This window comes from Aureococcus anophagefferens, assembly GCF_000186865.1.
Source record: "Aureococcus anophagefferens unplaced genomic scaffold AURANscaffold_111, whole genome shotgun sequence".
In the NCBI taxonomy this organism is placed as follows: domain Eukaryota; class Pelagophyceae; order Pelagomonadales; family Pelagomonadaceae; genus Aureococcus; species Aureococcus anophagefferens.
Genome location: NW_008705660.1, coordinates 2,255 through 15,525, shown reverse-complemented (window position 1 = coordinate 15,525; position 13,271 = coordinate 2,255). Strand labels below are relative to the sequence as shown.

The 13,271-nt window shown below is 70.9% G+C and overlaps 4 protein-coding genes across 4 annotated transcripts in view; 2 read left to right on the top strand and 2 right to left on the bottom strand.

Annotated features, from left to right (window-relative positions):
• Positions 1 to 1,123, top strand: part of AURANDRAFT_34616 (hypothetical protein) — a gene marked incomplete at both ends in the record, with an annotated part of 2,467 nt that extends 1,344 nt beyond the window's left edge. The window contains one exon of the mRNA XM_009044042.1: positions 145 to 1,123. Coding sequence (XP_009042290.1) covers positions 145 to 1,123 — 979 coding nt within the window. The remainder of the gene's footprint in view (positions 1 to 144) is intronic.
• A 4,808-nt stretch (positions 1,124 to 5,931) lies between these two features.
• Positions 5,932 to 6,771, bottom strand: LHC60 (hypothetical protein; the record flags this gene model as incomplete). The annotated part of the gene is made up of 3 exons (XM_009044041.1): positions 5,932 to 6,406; positions 6,492 to 6,589; positions 6,673 to 6,771. The coding sequence occupies 3 exons, from the start codon at positions 6,760 to 6,762 to the stop codon at positions 5,989 to 5,991; spliced, it is 606 nt and encodes a 201-aa protein (XP_009042289.1).
• A 3,123-nt stretch (positions 6,772 to 9,894) lies between these two features.
• AURANDRAFT_68372 (hypothetical protein) lies at positions 9,895 to 10,883 on the bottom strand (the record flags this gene model as incomplete). Its single annotated transcript, XM_009044040.1, has 2 exons — positions 9,895 to 10,483; positions 10,657 to 10,883. The coding sequence occupies 2 exons, from the start codon at positions 10,881 to 10,883 to the stop codon at positions 9,895 to 9,897; spliced, it is 816 nt and encodes a 271-aa protein (XP_009042288.1).
• A 1,317-nt stretch (positions 10,884 to 12,200) lies between these two features.
• CHI2 (hypothetical protein) lies at positions 12,201 to 13,271 on the top strand (the record flags this gene model as incomplete). Its single annotated transcript, XM_009044043.1, has 1 exon — positions 12,201 to 13,271. A coding segment is annotated over one exon (1,071 nt), but the record flags the coding sequence as incomplete, so codon positions are not given.

The following is a 13,271-nucleotide window of genomic DNA, read 5'->3' as shown; positions in this document are numbered from 1 at the left end:
CCGAGCACATCCGCCGTGCTTCGAGAACTCGACGAGAGCAATCGATTCGTCCAAAAATCAGCCGAATCGACTTCGATTTGACCGAGCTAGAGAATTCTCAAGTTTGGCCCCGACGTCCCAGCTCACTGGTTGATTTCCACACAGGTACCCGTCGATCACGGGCGGCGGCTACTCCGAGTTCGTCTTCGGCGAGTGGCTCCGCGTGCGCGCCATCGACCGCGACTCCGTCGTCATCTCCACCAAGGTCGCGGGCGACGGCGGCAACTCGAGTTTGGCGTGCCGCTACGACGTCCTCGGGCGGCCCTTCGCGCCCGGCGAGCCCGTCCCGAAGAAGGCGAAGCTTTCGAAAGTACAAATTATCGACGCCTGCGACGCGTCCCTCAAGCGCCTCGGCGTCGAAACCATCGACCTCCTCGAGACGCACTGGCCGAGCCGCTACGTGCCGAAGTTCGGCGAGACGGGCGCGCGCTACAACCGCGCGCTGGAGCACGCCTTCGTGAGCTTCGAGGAGCAGCTCGACGCCATGGCCGAGCTCATGGCCGCGGGCAAGATCCGGGCCTGGGGCGTGTCCAACGAGACGACGTATGGGGTGGCGACGTTCTGCGCGATGGCCAAGCTCAAGGGCCTGCCGCCGCCCGCGTCCATCCAGAACGACTACAGCTTGTGCGACCGGCGCTTCGAGACGGAGCTCGCCGAGGCCTGCAGCCCGCTCCACGGCGACGTGGGCCTCGTCGCCTACGGCGTCCTCTGCGGCGGCACGCTCGCGGGCAAGTACAGCTTCGGCCGAAAGCCTCCGGGCGAGGCGCGCCACAAGAACATGCCGGGCTTCCAGAGCCGCTACACGTCCGCGGCGACGCTCAAGGCCGCCGAGGACTACGAGGAACTGGCCAAGGCCCACGGCATGACCGTGCTCCAGCTGTCGCTCGCGTACGCGTACTCGCGGCCCTTCCTCGCGACGGCGATCCTCGGCGCGCGCGACCCGCCCCAGCTCGAGGCCCAGCTCGAGGCGCTGGACCACGTGGCGAAGATCACGCCCGAGCTCTGCCGGAAGATCGACCGCGTCCACCACGTCTGCCCGAACCCGAACTACTCGGACACGCACAGCCAGTTCTACCCCGTCTAATTTATGGCGAGCTTACGCCGGCGCGCCCCGGAGCTCCGCGGCGGCGGCCGTGACCTGCTCCTCGTAGGTCGCCGGGCCGTCGACGGCGCACGCGGGCGGGCACCGCGCCGCGGGCTGCGCGCCGTGCGCGCTGTGGTGGTGCGCGCCCGGCGACACGTAGTAGACGTCGTGGCGGTGGTCGTCGCAGAAGGCGTCGTCGGGCATGACCCACCCGTCGGGCACGCGCGCCGCGAGGCGCCGCGTCGCGTTGTCGACGGCGACGTCGGCGAGGCGGCGGCCGTTGCAGCCGAGGCGCGGGTCCGTGTTCGGGTTCAGGAGGAAGGGGTAGGGCCGCTTGATGGACGAGGGGAAGACGTCCACGAAGAGGGGCGCGCAGCGGGGCTCGAGGCCCCGGGACTCGCGCTTCGTCGCCGTCTCGTAGAACTTCCGGTAGAGCGGCTTCTGCGCCGGGTCCGCCGTCGGCGGCCAGCAGCCGTAGCGGAACATGCGCTGGAAGGGGAAGGAGTCGATGGTCGAGTCGCAGCCGTAGGTCGGGAACGGGTCCGGCTTCATGTCGTACCGCGCCATCGCCCTCACGAGCGGCGGCGTGCCGATCATGTGCACGTCCCAGCCCTGGGACCGCCCGAAGACGATGAAGTGGCCGCCGGCGGCCTTCGTCGCCGGCGCCGCGCCGTAGCGCTTCCAGACGGCCTCGAAGTCGAGGTCGTCGTAGGACACGTCCACGCGCGACTTCAATATCAGCGTGTACTGGTCCGGGTCCCCGAAGCGCTCGAGCGTGCGCCAGGCGAAGTCGACGCCGTGCCACTGGTTCTGCCAGCCGTTGCCCCAGCTCCACATGCACTCCACGGGCTCCGTCGTGATCGCCGTCGCGATGGTCCGCAGCTCCTCGAGCGCGCGGCGCTCGCAGAGCGCGGTCTCGTTGTACCAGACGTGGAGGTACCAGTCGACGGTGATCGAGCCGCTGTACTTGTCCTCGATCTGCTTCATGGCCGCCGTGAGCATGGCGTGGGCGACGCGCAGGCGGCCCGACATGAAGACGGCGTACTTGCCCGTGTATTTCGCCGGCGGGCCCAGGTGGTCGCAGTCGATCTCGGGGCAGCTCTTGGCCCGGAACGCCTTGAGCTGCGTCGGCAGGGGCGCGCTCCGGTTCACCTCGCGGGCCGCCGTGCACGCCAGCCACAGCGCCAGCCACCGCACGGGGGCGCGACGCATCATTACGAGGCTGCCCGCCGCGACGACCGGTGCAAGCCCGCAGCACGAAGCCGACGACGATGGGCAGCTTTGGCACGTTGCACAACCTCCGACCTCCTAGCGCGCTATCTTCGACGCGGCGCGGGTCTCGGGCGTCGAGAGGGCGGCGAGGAGGCCCGCGCGGCGGTCGGCGCTCTGCCGCGCCGCCTGGAGGAGGTGGGCCTCGTCCGCGGGCGGCTCCGGCGCGCAGTCCGGCGGGCAGGTCGCGCGCGGCGCCGCGCGGCCTTGGTCGCCGCGGTGGCGGAGCGTCGCGTTGGGCGACACGTAGTAGACGTCGTGGCGGTGGGCGTCGCAGAAGCGGCTCTCGGGCATGACCCACTTCGGCCCCCGCGACGCCGGGAGCCGGCGCCGCGGCGCGTCGGCGCCGCCGAGGCGCCGGCCGGCGCAGCCGAGGCGCGGCTCCGTGTCCGGGTTGATGGCGAGGGCGATGGGCCGCTTGATGACGCTCGGGAAGTGGTCGACGAAGAGGGGCGCGCACCGCGGCGCCGCGCCCGCGGTGTCGCGGCACATGACGCGCAGCGTGTCCGCGAGCGGCGCGCCCCGGAGCACGGGATCCTGGGCCGCGTCCGCGACGGGCGGCCAGCAGCCGTAGCGGCGCATGCGCTGCCAGGGGAAGGAGTCCATGGACGAGTCGCAGGCGTAGCCGCTGCGGAGGCCGTAGCCCGCCATCGCGCGCGCGAGCGGCGGCCTGTGTGCACATCAACCGCTGGTTTGGGACGTCCCGACCAAACTTTGAAATTCTCTAGCTCGGTCAAATCGAAGTCGATTCGGCTGATTTTTGGACGGATCGATTGCTCTCATCGAGTTCTCGAAGCACAGCGGATGTGCTCGTGTCAAACCATTCGAATACGTTCACATTGAAGTCGAGTTGAAGATTTGATGTCCACACGGGCGGCGGCGTGCCGACCATGTGCACGTCCCAGCCCGACGACGCGCCGAGCACCATGAAGTGGCCGCCGCTCGCGTTCGCCGACGCCGAGGCGCCGTAGCGGGCCCAGAGCGCCTCGAAGTCGAGGTCGTCGTAGGCGACGTCGACGCGCGTCTTGAGGACCAGCGTGTAGTCGTCGAGCCGCCCGAAGCGCAGGAGCGTCTGGAAGGCGCCGTCGACGCCGTGCCACTGGTTGACGAAGCCCGTCTCGCCCCAGCTCCACATGCAGGCCACGGGCTCCGTCGTGATCGCCGTCGCGATGGCCGTGAGCTCCTCGAGCGCGCGGCGCTCGCAGAGCGACGACTCGTTGTACCAGACGTGCGCGTACCAGTCGACGCGGATCTTTCCGGCGTAGCGCCGCGCGATGAGCGCCTTGGCCTTCTGGAGCGCGAGGTGGGCGACGCGCACGCGGCCGGCCATGAAGACGGCGTAGCGGCCCGTGTACTTCGCCGGCGGGCCCAGGAAGGCGCAGTCGCTCGCGGGCGCGCCGCAGTGGTTCTTGTTGCGCGCCATCTTCCGCAGCTGCGACGGCAGCGGCTGGCTCGGGTCGACGCCGGACGTGCAAATTGCGAGCCACCAGAGGATGGCGCCGAGGCTGCTGCCCAACAGTCCGCCCAACATCATCGTCGTGCACGTCAATGAACGGCTGTTGAGGTAAATGGTTCAGTTTGTCTTCCAGGATTTCGGGGCTCGAGGGGCTGCTTCCGGCCATGCCTGGCGCAGACCAAAACGCAAAGCAAAGGCGCACGCCGACTCGCAACACAGCAAACACACCATGGCCCCCGACGCCGTCTCCCTCCGCATCCTCCTCGCCGCGACGCGCGCCAACCAACGCTACGAGGGCAAGGGCAAGAACGAGATCCGCGACGACGCCGCCGAGGTCATGGACACGCTCATGGGCCGCATGCTGCTCCGCGACGCGGCGCGCGCGAACAACCAGTTCAGCCCGCGCAACTGGGGGACCCAGTCGCGGGGCAGCTGGAGCCCGCGGGCGTCGCCGCGGCACCACACCAGCCCCCGGAGCCCGCGCGCCGCGCGGAGCCCGCGCTTCAAGAGCCCGAGGACGCCGACGAAGCGCCACTTTAGCAACCTCGTCGGCCTGTCGGGCCGGCCCAAGGGCACCTTCTGAGAGCGCCACCGGCCGCCGAGCAGCGACCCCCGCGCGTCGTCGCGCGCCGCGCGCGGTCGTCGCGCCGCGCGCCTATTAATTCAAAGCCAGCCTCGCGTACGAGTGGAGTTGAATAAGGTTCGGAGCTAACAAGCCGGTGGCCACGCCGCCGCGGGTCTCGCCGCAGCGTGCGACAGGTCGTCATGACATCACGCAACCGCAATCTCATAAGCCCGTGTTGAAGCCCAAATTCGGAGGCTGCCCCCTGTCATCATCCGACGGAAGATCGATGGCCCTGCGCGCCGTCGCCTCGCGATCCGCGGCGCTGCTCCGCCCTTCGGCCGCGCGGCACGCGAGCGACGCGCCGCGGCGGTGGCCGCCGCTCGTGGACCGCGTCATCGACCGCGTGTCGTCGACCACCGGCCTCCACGAGCTCACGCAATTGAAGGACGACGTCGCCGCCGCCGAGGCGGCCCACGAGGCCGCCGTCCAGCGCCGTTCCGAGGCCCTGGCGGCCCACGATGCCGCGGTCCAGGGCCGCGCGTCGACGCAGTCCGAGCTCGCCGTGCTCCTCCAGCGCCGCGACACGTGGGACGCCGCCGACGTCGCGCGGTTCACGGCGTTGACGTCGACGGAGCACGGCATGCGCGGCGGCCTCGAGGAGAGCCTCGCGGCGCGGACGAGCGCGGAGCTCGGCGCCGACGCCGCCCAGCGCGACTTCATCAAGGCCGTGCAGCGGCGGTACCACGGCGAGCTCCTCTGGCAGGAGAAGTACCGCGCGCTGTCGCTCTACTCGACGTGGGCGCTCATCGGCGTCAACTCCGTCATCTTCCTCGGGTCGTCCGTGCTGCGCACGCGCACGGAGCGGGAGCGCATGGACGCCATGAGCGCCGCCGTGTCCGACCTCGCGGCGGCGGCCGCGCGCGCGGAGCGCGTCGCCGCCGCGGCCGCCGAGGCCGAGGCCAAGGCCGCTGCCGACGCGCCCGCGCCGCCGCCGCCGAGGCTCGCCGTGCTCCGCGCGCGGGCGGCGGCGGCCCTCGCGGCCGCGCGCCGCGCCGGGACGCGATGCCGCGCCGCGGCCGCGGCCGCGGCCGCGCGGTGCTCGTCCCGCGCCGGGGACGCGTGGGCGCGGTGTCGGGCGCGCGCCGCGGAGGCGACGCCGGCCTCCGTCGCGGCCGGCGTCCGGCGCGCCGCGCGCGCCGCGGCGACCGTCGCGGCCGGCGTCCGGCGCGCCGCGGCGACGCGCCTCGAGGACCCGCGCGTGAGCGCCGGCGTCGGCCTCGCCCTCGCGGAACTCCTCGGGGCCGTCCGGGTGAACTAGGGCTCTAAGCGACCTTTCTCGCGCTGAACGCGAAATACCCGGTAGGCAGCTGCACGCCGGTTCAAGACGCCGTCGACGGCCCGTCGCGGCCGCTTTCTAGCGACCGACTCGGTGTTGCGCCGCCGGCGCCTGCCGCGCGCCTGTCACTTCGCGGCAACACCGGGCGCGCGCCGGCCACACCGGTTCATCCACCACGTACTCTCGCGACCGAGGTTACGCCGCCCGCGCGTCCCCGGCCTTTTCGCCGCGCCGCCGGCCTAGTGGGGGACCATGGGCACGGCGCCGGGGATGTTCGCCGAGGCGAAGAAGCCCAGGATACCGATCATAGCGAGACGGCCGTTCTTGAGCTCCGCGTTCTGCTTGCGGAGGAGCTCCGCGGGCGACTTGCCATCGGCCTGCTTCGCCCAGTCGTAGGTCACGAAGTCGCCGCCCTTGAGGTAGTGGGGCTTCTGCATCTCGCTGTAGAGCTCGACGCAGAAGGCCCAGGCGAGGATCTGGAGCTTGCCGCCGAGGGGCACCTTCTCCCAGGCCTCGAACGGAGGCAGCGCGGCGAGGTCCGAGAACGGCGTCGTGTAGTCGATGGTCCCCGGCCAGGCCAGGTGCAGGCCGTTGGCCATCCAGCCCGCGGAGGCGAGCATGGCCACGCGGCCGTGCTTGAGCTCGCAGGCCCGGAACCTAGAGGCGGGATCGCGTCGACGTCGCGCGGGAAAACGGAGCCGGCGGGGCGGCGCGCGCGATGGCGCGAGACGCGGCGCCGCACCACGTGAGCGACTCGTCGCTGAACGTCGCGAAACCCGCGGGGTCCCAGATCTGGCCGCCCGTCTCCAGGCCGATGCCCGCCATCTCCATCGCCTTGGGCTGCGAGGGGGTGGCGCGTTCGAGGGGCGCGCGCAGCGCTTCCGCGACGAATTCGGTCGATTTTTTTCGGCGCGGCTGCGCACGAGCGTCGGCGCCATCTCACGCGCCGGCGGGCCCGTGGAGACCTTCAAAGCCGCCGCGAGCGGCAGGAGGATTGCAACCTTGAGGGCCATCGTGTCTGGGATTTGCCTCGCCGAGCGGCGCGCTCGCGCCTCGCGCAGGCTCGACGATTCCCCGATACGTGGCTGGGCTCATTTGCACACGCGATGGACGCCCTATCCCGCGCCTTCTCGAGCCTCTGGAACTCGGCAGACGCGCCGCCACCAGCGCCGTCGACGACGCTATCAAAAAATCCTGAAGCGATCGCGCCGCCCGCCGCCGAGATCGCCGAAAACACGGTGCACCTCGAGCGCCAGGATTCGGTGCCGCCGCAGCCGGACCCGGGGCTCATCTTCGAGTCGCTGCTCATGGAGCGCGACGCGTCCAGAAGTGTGGAAGTCCGCCCTGGCGTCGAGGTCGACGCCGCGCGCGCGCTCGCGGAGCACGGCGACTTCGCGACGTTCCGCCGGCGCCTGCTCTGGCAGATGATCAAGCGCAAGTGGTTCGGCGCGCTGACGGAGCGGACGACGGCGGGGCTCGGCACGCCGGCGGAATTCGTGCGCTTCGTCGCCGACGCGAACGACGCGCTGTCCGCGGAATTCCGCGCCGCGCCGGCGCTCGCGCCGCACGCCGACGCGGTCAAGCTCCTCTTCAAGGGCGGCAACGTCGTCAACTTCGTCAAGGCCGCGGCCGTGGGCATGCTCCGGGCCGCGTCGGCCGACGGCCGCGTCGCCGACCTGGCCGCGGCGCTGACGTCGTCGGGCCTCAGCGACGTCGACTTCTACTGCTTGTTGGACTACGAGGCGGACCCGACCCTCAAGGACCCGGCGACCTTCGAGGCCGCGCACGCCGCGGCGCGCGAGGCCGCCAAGAGCGCGCTGCGGCGCGTCGCGCTGCCGGCGTCCTGGTCGTCGCGCGCGGACTCGGGCGCCGCGCTCGCGGCCGCCGCGGCCGCGCTCCTCGGCGAGCTCGAGGACGCGAAGCGCCACTACGGCCTCGACGACCCGCCGTCCCTCGCGCTCGTCGCCGCGCTCGCCGCGCCCGGCGCGCTCGCGGCCGTGCCCTGCGCGCGGCGCGACGTCGACATCCGCCAGACGGCCGCCGGCGTCGCGCTCCGCTTCGGCGGCGAGTCGCGCGCGGCCTACGTGTCGGACAACGCGTCCGTGGCTGTGTGGAATTCAACCACTGGTTTGGGTGGTCCTGACCAAACTTCAGAATTCTCTATCTCGGTCAAATCGAAGTCGATTCGGCTGATTTTTGGACGAATCGATTGCTCTCGTCGAGTTCTCGAAGCACAGCCGAAGAGCTTGCGTCGAAACTGTCGCATATGCGCACATTGAAGTCGGGTTGAAGATTTGAATTCCACACAGGTCCGTGGAGCACCGCGACGCGCGCTGCGTGGCCGCCGACGACGTCTGCGCCTTTTCGCTCGTGCGCCTCCTGTGCGGCTTCCGCGTGACGCCCGCGCGGGGCGCGGCCGCGGCCGCGCTCGCGGCGCTCCGGGGCGCGGACGCGAGCTGGGACGAGGACCGCGACGACGGGTCCGTGCTCTGCAAGGGCGAGGGCGTGGATGTTTCTTTCCCGAAGCGCCTGGACGTGAACCTCGCGCTCTGGGCCGAGGGCGAGCGCGACGCGCCGGGCTCCTTCGTCTCGCGGGCGACGCTCGCGGCGGGCGGGCGCGCGACTTCGATCCTCTGCGAGTCGCTCGACGCGCTCATCCTCGAGCAGCGCGATCTTACGTTCGGGAAGCGCGCCCAGCACCTCGTCATCTGGCGCGTCGCCAAGTCGGCGAAGCGCCTGCGGCGCCTCGTGGAGCTGTTGGGCGTGAAGCTCTTGGCGGCGCCGGGCTTCGCGCCGCGGACCAAGGCCCAGGCGCTCCGCGTGCTCCACGCGACGCTCGCGGGCTTCTGCGACCGGAGCTTCCGGGCGAGCGCCGCGGCGGACAAGAAGACGCGCAAGTCCGCCGGCGGCGGCGCCGAGCCGCTACGGGAAGCGAACGGGCCCCCGCGGACGGCCGTCAAGGCGCGGCGGCCGGCGCACCGCGACGCGCACCGGCCGCGCGCGGCCGTCGACGCCGCGGACCGCGTCGGCTTGGACGCGGCGGAGCTCGCGCGCTGCGACGCCTTGTTCGCTTCTTCGCTCGTCGACGCGTCGCTCGTGCGGCCCCTCGAGCACCTCGCGCTCCGCGCCTTCGGCGACGCCGCGGACCTCGCGCTGCCGCCGAACTTCGCCGCCAAGTGGGACGCGGTGCTGGCGCCGTTGGTGTCGCTCGTCGACACCTTCGCGGGCGCCGCGGAGGCCCTCGCGGACGCCAACGCGACGGCCCTCGCGGAGCACCGCCTCTACGACTTCGACCTCGGCACCGCGTGGGCCGCTTAAAGGGGGTTACTGCCCATCGTCCACGGAGTACTAGAAGTAGGCGGCGCCGAGGCCGCAGTACGCGTCCGGCGACGATTCGGAGCCCTCCGCGTCGCGCGTGACGACGGCGTCGAGCGGCGTCGGCGCGGCCAGGATCGCGTCGAGCTTCGCCTCGACGCGTTGGAGCGCCGCGGCCGTCGACTCGGGCCCGGCCCGCGGCGCCTTCGCGCGCCGCTTCCTCCGCTCCCGCGGCGACTCGGGGCTCGGCGGCGCGGGCTTCTCGGGCGACGCGGGCGGCTCCGGCGGCGCGACGCGGTCGTCCGGGGCGCCGCGGCGGCGGCGCCGCTCGAACGCCGCCCACAAGAGCGACGCCGCCGCGATCGCCGCGAAGATGTAGAAGACCTGAGAACGCACGAGTGGGACACACGAAGAGGCGATACAACGCCGCGGAACGCGCCCCGGCCATGTCGCCCATCTTGATCTGCGTCGTCTCGCCGACCTCGGCCTCGCCGCACGACTCCGCGCGGCGGAAGCGCTCGTCGAAGACGGCGTAGATCGACGCGTAGGAGTAGAGCGCGTCGATGGTCGAGGAGATGTTCCGCGCGAGCGCCGCGTCGTTCGCGAAGACGTGCGTGTGGAGCATCATGAGCCGGATGCCCGCGGCCGGGTGCAGGTCCTCGCAGTGGTCGAGGCCTGTGTGGAAATCAAATCTTCAACCCGACTTCAATGTGAGCGTATTCGAATGTTTTGACACACGCACTTCCGCTGTGCTTCGAGAACTCGATGAGAGCAATCGATCCGTCCAAAAATCAGCCGAATCGACTTCGATTTGAGCGAGCTAGAGAATTTCAAAGTTTGGTCGGGACGTCCCAAACCAGTGGTTGATTTGCACACAGGTCGAGGCCGACGAGGTGGAGGCCGACGTCGTTGGAGATGAAGATGTCCGCGGCGCCGCCGAGCACCGCGTCGACGCACCACGCGGTCCGCGCGCCGAGCTCGTCGTAGCCGTAGGCGACGCCGTCCGCCGCGTGCGTGTCCGGCGAGATCGTGCCCGCGACGAGGCTCCCGAGCATGGCGACGAGGGACCCGTACTCGACGCACGCGACGGACGTCGCCAGGTCGTCCATGGTCTGCGGGCCCAGGACCTTGACGTTGGGCCGCGTGAGGAACGCCGCGAGGTTCGCCGTGTACGTCGCCGACGTCACGAGCGCGAAGAACAAAAAGCCGAGGCGGAACGCGCGGCCGGGACCGCGGAGCCACTCGAAGTCGTCGCCGGCGAGGAGCAGCGCCGTCGCGTGGTAGAGCTGCGTCGCCGCGGACTCGACGCCCGCCGACAGGGTGCGCGGCGCGCCGTCCGCGGCGACGGCGATGGCGAACGCGACGACGCCGCCGACGACGACCGTCGCCGCGACCGCGAGCCAGAGCCGCCAGTGGAACCTGGGGATGATGCAGCGTGAGTGTTCCGCGCGCGCGCGTTCCGGAAAAAAGCATCCACGCGTCGAGAGCGCTCCGAGAGATGATCGCTCGTCCACAAATCAGCCGAAACGAGTGGAAAACGGCCGAGATCGGAAGTTGGGAATTTCGCACCCTTTTCCTGCCCTGAGTGGAACGGGTCGAAGATGGACCAGGCGCCCGACCGCGTGTTCGTCTTCCTCGTCAGCCCCGTGAACGTGTAGGACACGAACGGCGTGCGCGCCATGGAGACGCCGTCCTCCTCCGTCGAGAACTCGAAGATGACGTCGCAGGTGCCGTTTCGCAGGAGCTCGGCCCAGTCGCTCGTCGAGGGGACCACCACGTCCTGGATCTGGAAGTCCATCTCCGCGGCCAGGAGGTCCATGAGGTCCGGGTAGAGGCCGACGATCTGGCCGCCGTCGTCCGTGCCGTAGTAGGGCTCGGCGCTCGTCCCGAGATAGCCCACCCTCACCGTCGTGCCCGCGCAGCAGCCGCGCGCCGGGTTGTAGCCCTCGTATAAATTGATGTTCGTGTCCGCGCCGGCGGACGCGGCCAGCAGCGCGACGGTGGCAGGAAGCCGCATTATTCCATAAACGAAGCTGCCCCGTAGTTCAAGTTAACTTTGTCATTTTGATTGACCAGCAACATCAAGGCTGCGAGGACATGGGCATCGATTTGGCTGATTTGTGCTAGCGGCTTTCAGACCCACCGCGCGCAATGATCGCTTGCACGCACCGCATCGTTCATACCCACCGCGCGCAATGATCGCTCGCACGCGCCGCATCGCGACCGCGCTCGCGTTCGCCGCCGTCGCTTCCTCTACAACACTGTCGCAGACGCAGTTCGCGCGGCTCTGCGGCGCGGCGATGCGGTGCCGGCGGCCGCTCGAACTCAAGAACCGCACGGTGATCCTCGACGCGCCGCACAAGGTCGGCGCCGGCGACGCGCTCGCCATCCGCGGCCCGGGCGCCGTCGTCGGCAGCGGGCACAGCGTCTTCCAGGTCGGCGGCTCCGCGCGGCCCTTCGGCCTCCGGGTGAGCGGCGTGCGGCTGCGCCACGTCGCGAGCGGCGACCGCGCGGAGCAGCGCGCCCTCGGCGCCTGCGTCTTCGCGCGCGGCAAGGGCGCCGTGGCGCTCGAGCGCTGCGCGATCTCGTCCGAGGCCGGCTTCGGCGTTTGGCTGGCGCAGCGCGCGTCCGCGTCGCTGACGGACTGCGAGGTCGCGGGGACGGGCCGCAGCGCCGTCACGCTCTTCAACGACGCGGCCCTGACCATGGACGGCTGCCGCGTCGCCGACGCGGCGCCCCACGGCATCTGCGCGCGAGGCTCGACGGCCGTGACGCTCCGCCGGTCCGTCGTGGCGAACGCGGCCGTCCGCGGCATCTACTGCTACCTGTCGCCGGCCGTCGCGCTCCACGACGTCGTCGTCTCCGGCACGCGCGACGCGACGGCCGCGGCGATCCAGGTCGAGGCGCTCCGGCCGGGCGACGCGGCGACGCTCGTCGTCGACGGCGTGGGCCTCGACGACGGCAACCGCGGGCGGGGGCTCTCCGTGGCGGGCAACGTCGAAATGCGCCTCGTCGGCGCGAACGACCGCCTCGGGCCCGTCGACGACGCGCCGGCGGCGGCCCGCCCGGATAAGACTCGTTGAAGTCGATTCTTGAAGTCTGGGAGTCGCCGAGCTTCTGGACTGAGAGCATGATCATGGGCTGCCCCACGCTCGCGCTGCTGCTCGCCGCCGCCTCTGCTTCTGCGCAGTACGTGCCTCCCGACGAGTCGCAGGCGCTGCTGGACCCGAACGCGACATATCCCGGCGAGTGCCCCTGCAAGGACAAGGCCCTCTGCGAGCTCCAGACGGCGCCGCGCTTCGAGAAGGAGCTCTTCGCCTTCCACGTCGCAGGCGAGGGATACAACATGCAGCAGTGGCGCCGCTACGACTGGAGCCGCCTCACGACCGTCGCCCTCTGGGAGTTCCTCGACTCGTCCGCGGAGCTCTACTGCTACGCCAAATCGAAGCGCGTCCGCGTCGTCGTGCCCGCGTCGCCGGAGGTCGCCGTCTACGGCGGGACCAACGAGTCCGCCAAGGCCGCGTGGACGGCGGGCGTCGCGGAGACCGTGCGGCGCTACTTCGCCGACGGCGTCAACATGGACACGGAGGACGCGATCGCGCCGGGAAACCGGACGTCGCGCGACGGCCTCACGGACATGGTCAAGCGCGTGCGCGAGGCGCTGCCCGAGGGTGCCGTCGTCGGCTACGACGTCGGGTGGATGCCGGGCATCGACGGCCGCTTCTACGACGTCGCCGGCATCGCCGAGCACGCGGACTATTTGTTGATCATGGCCTACGACATGGCTTCCTACATCTTCGGCGCGTGCCTCGCGACCCCGAACAGCCCGCCGCCCCAGGTCCTCCAGGGCGTGTTGAACTACCTCGCGCTCGTGGACCCGTCGCAGCTCGTGCTCGCCGTGCCCTGGTACGGCCGCGAGTACCCCTGCGTGGCCGGCACGGCCAAGGACGCGCGCTACTGCCCCATCGCGGCCGCGCCCTGGCGCGACGCCAACTGCACGGACGCGAAGGCGAACGCCGTGGATTTCAGCTCCATGCCCGCGAAGACGGCGGCGTCCGTCGACGGCGCGCACACCGACGCGATCCTCGAGCAGTCCTGGATGAACTTCGTCGACAAGGACGGCAACGTGTCGCAGCTGTGGTACGACGACCTCGCGAGCCTCGAGGCCAAGTACCGCATCGTCAAGGACAAGGGGCTCCGCGGCGTC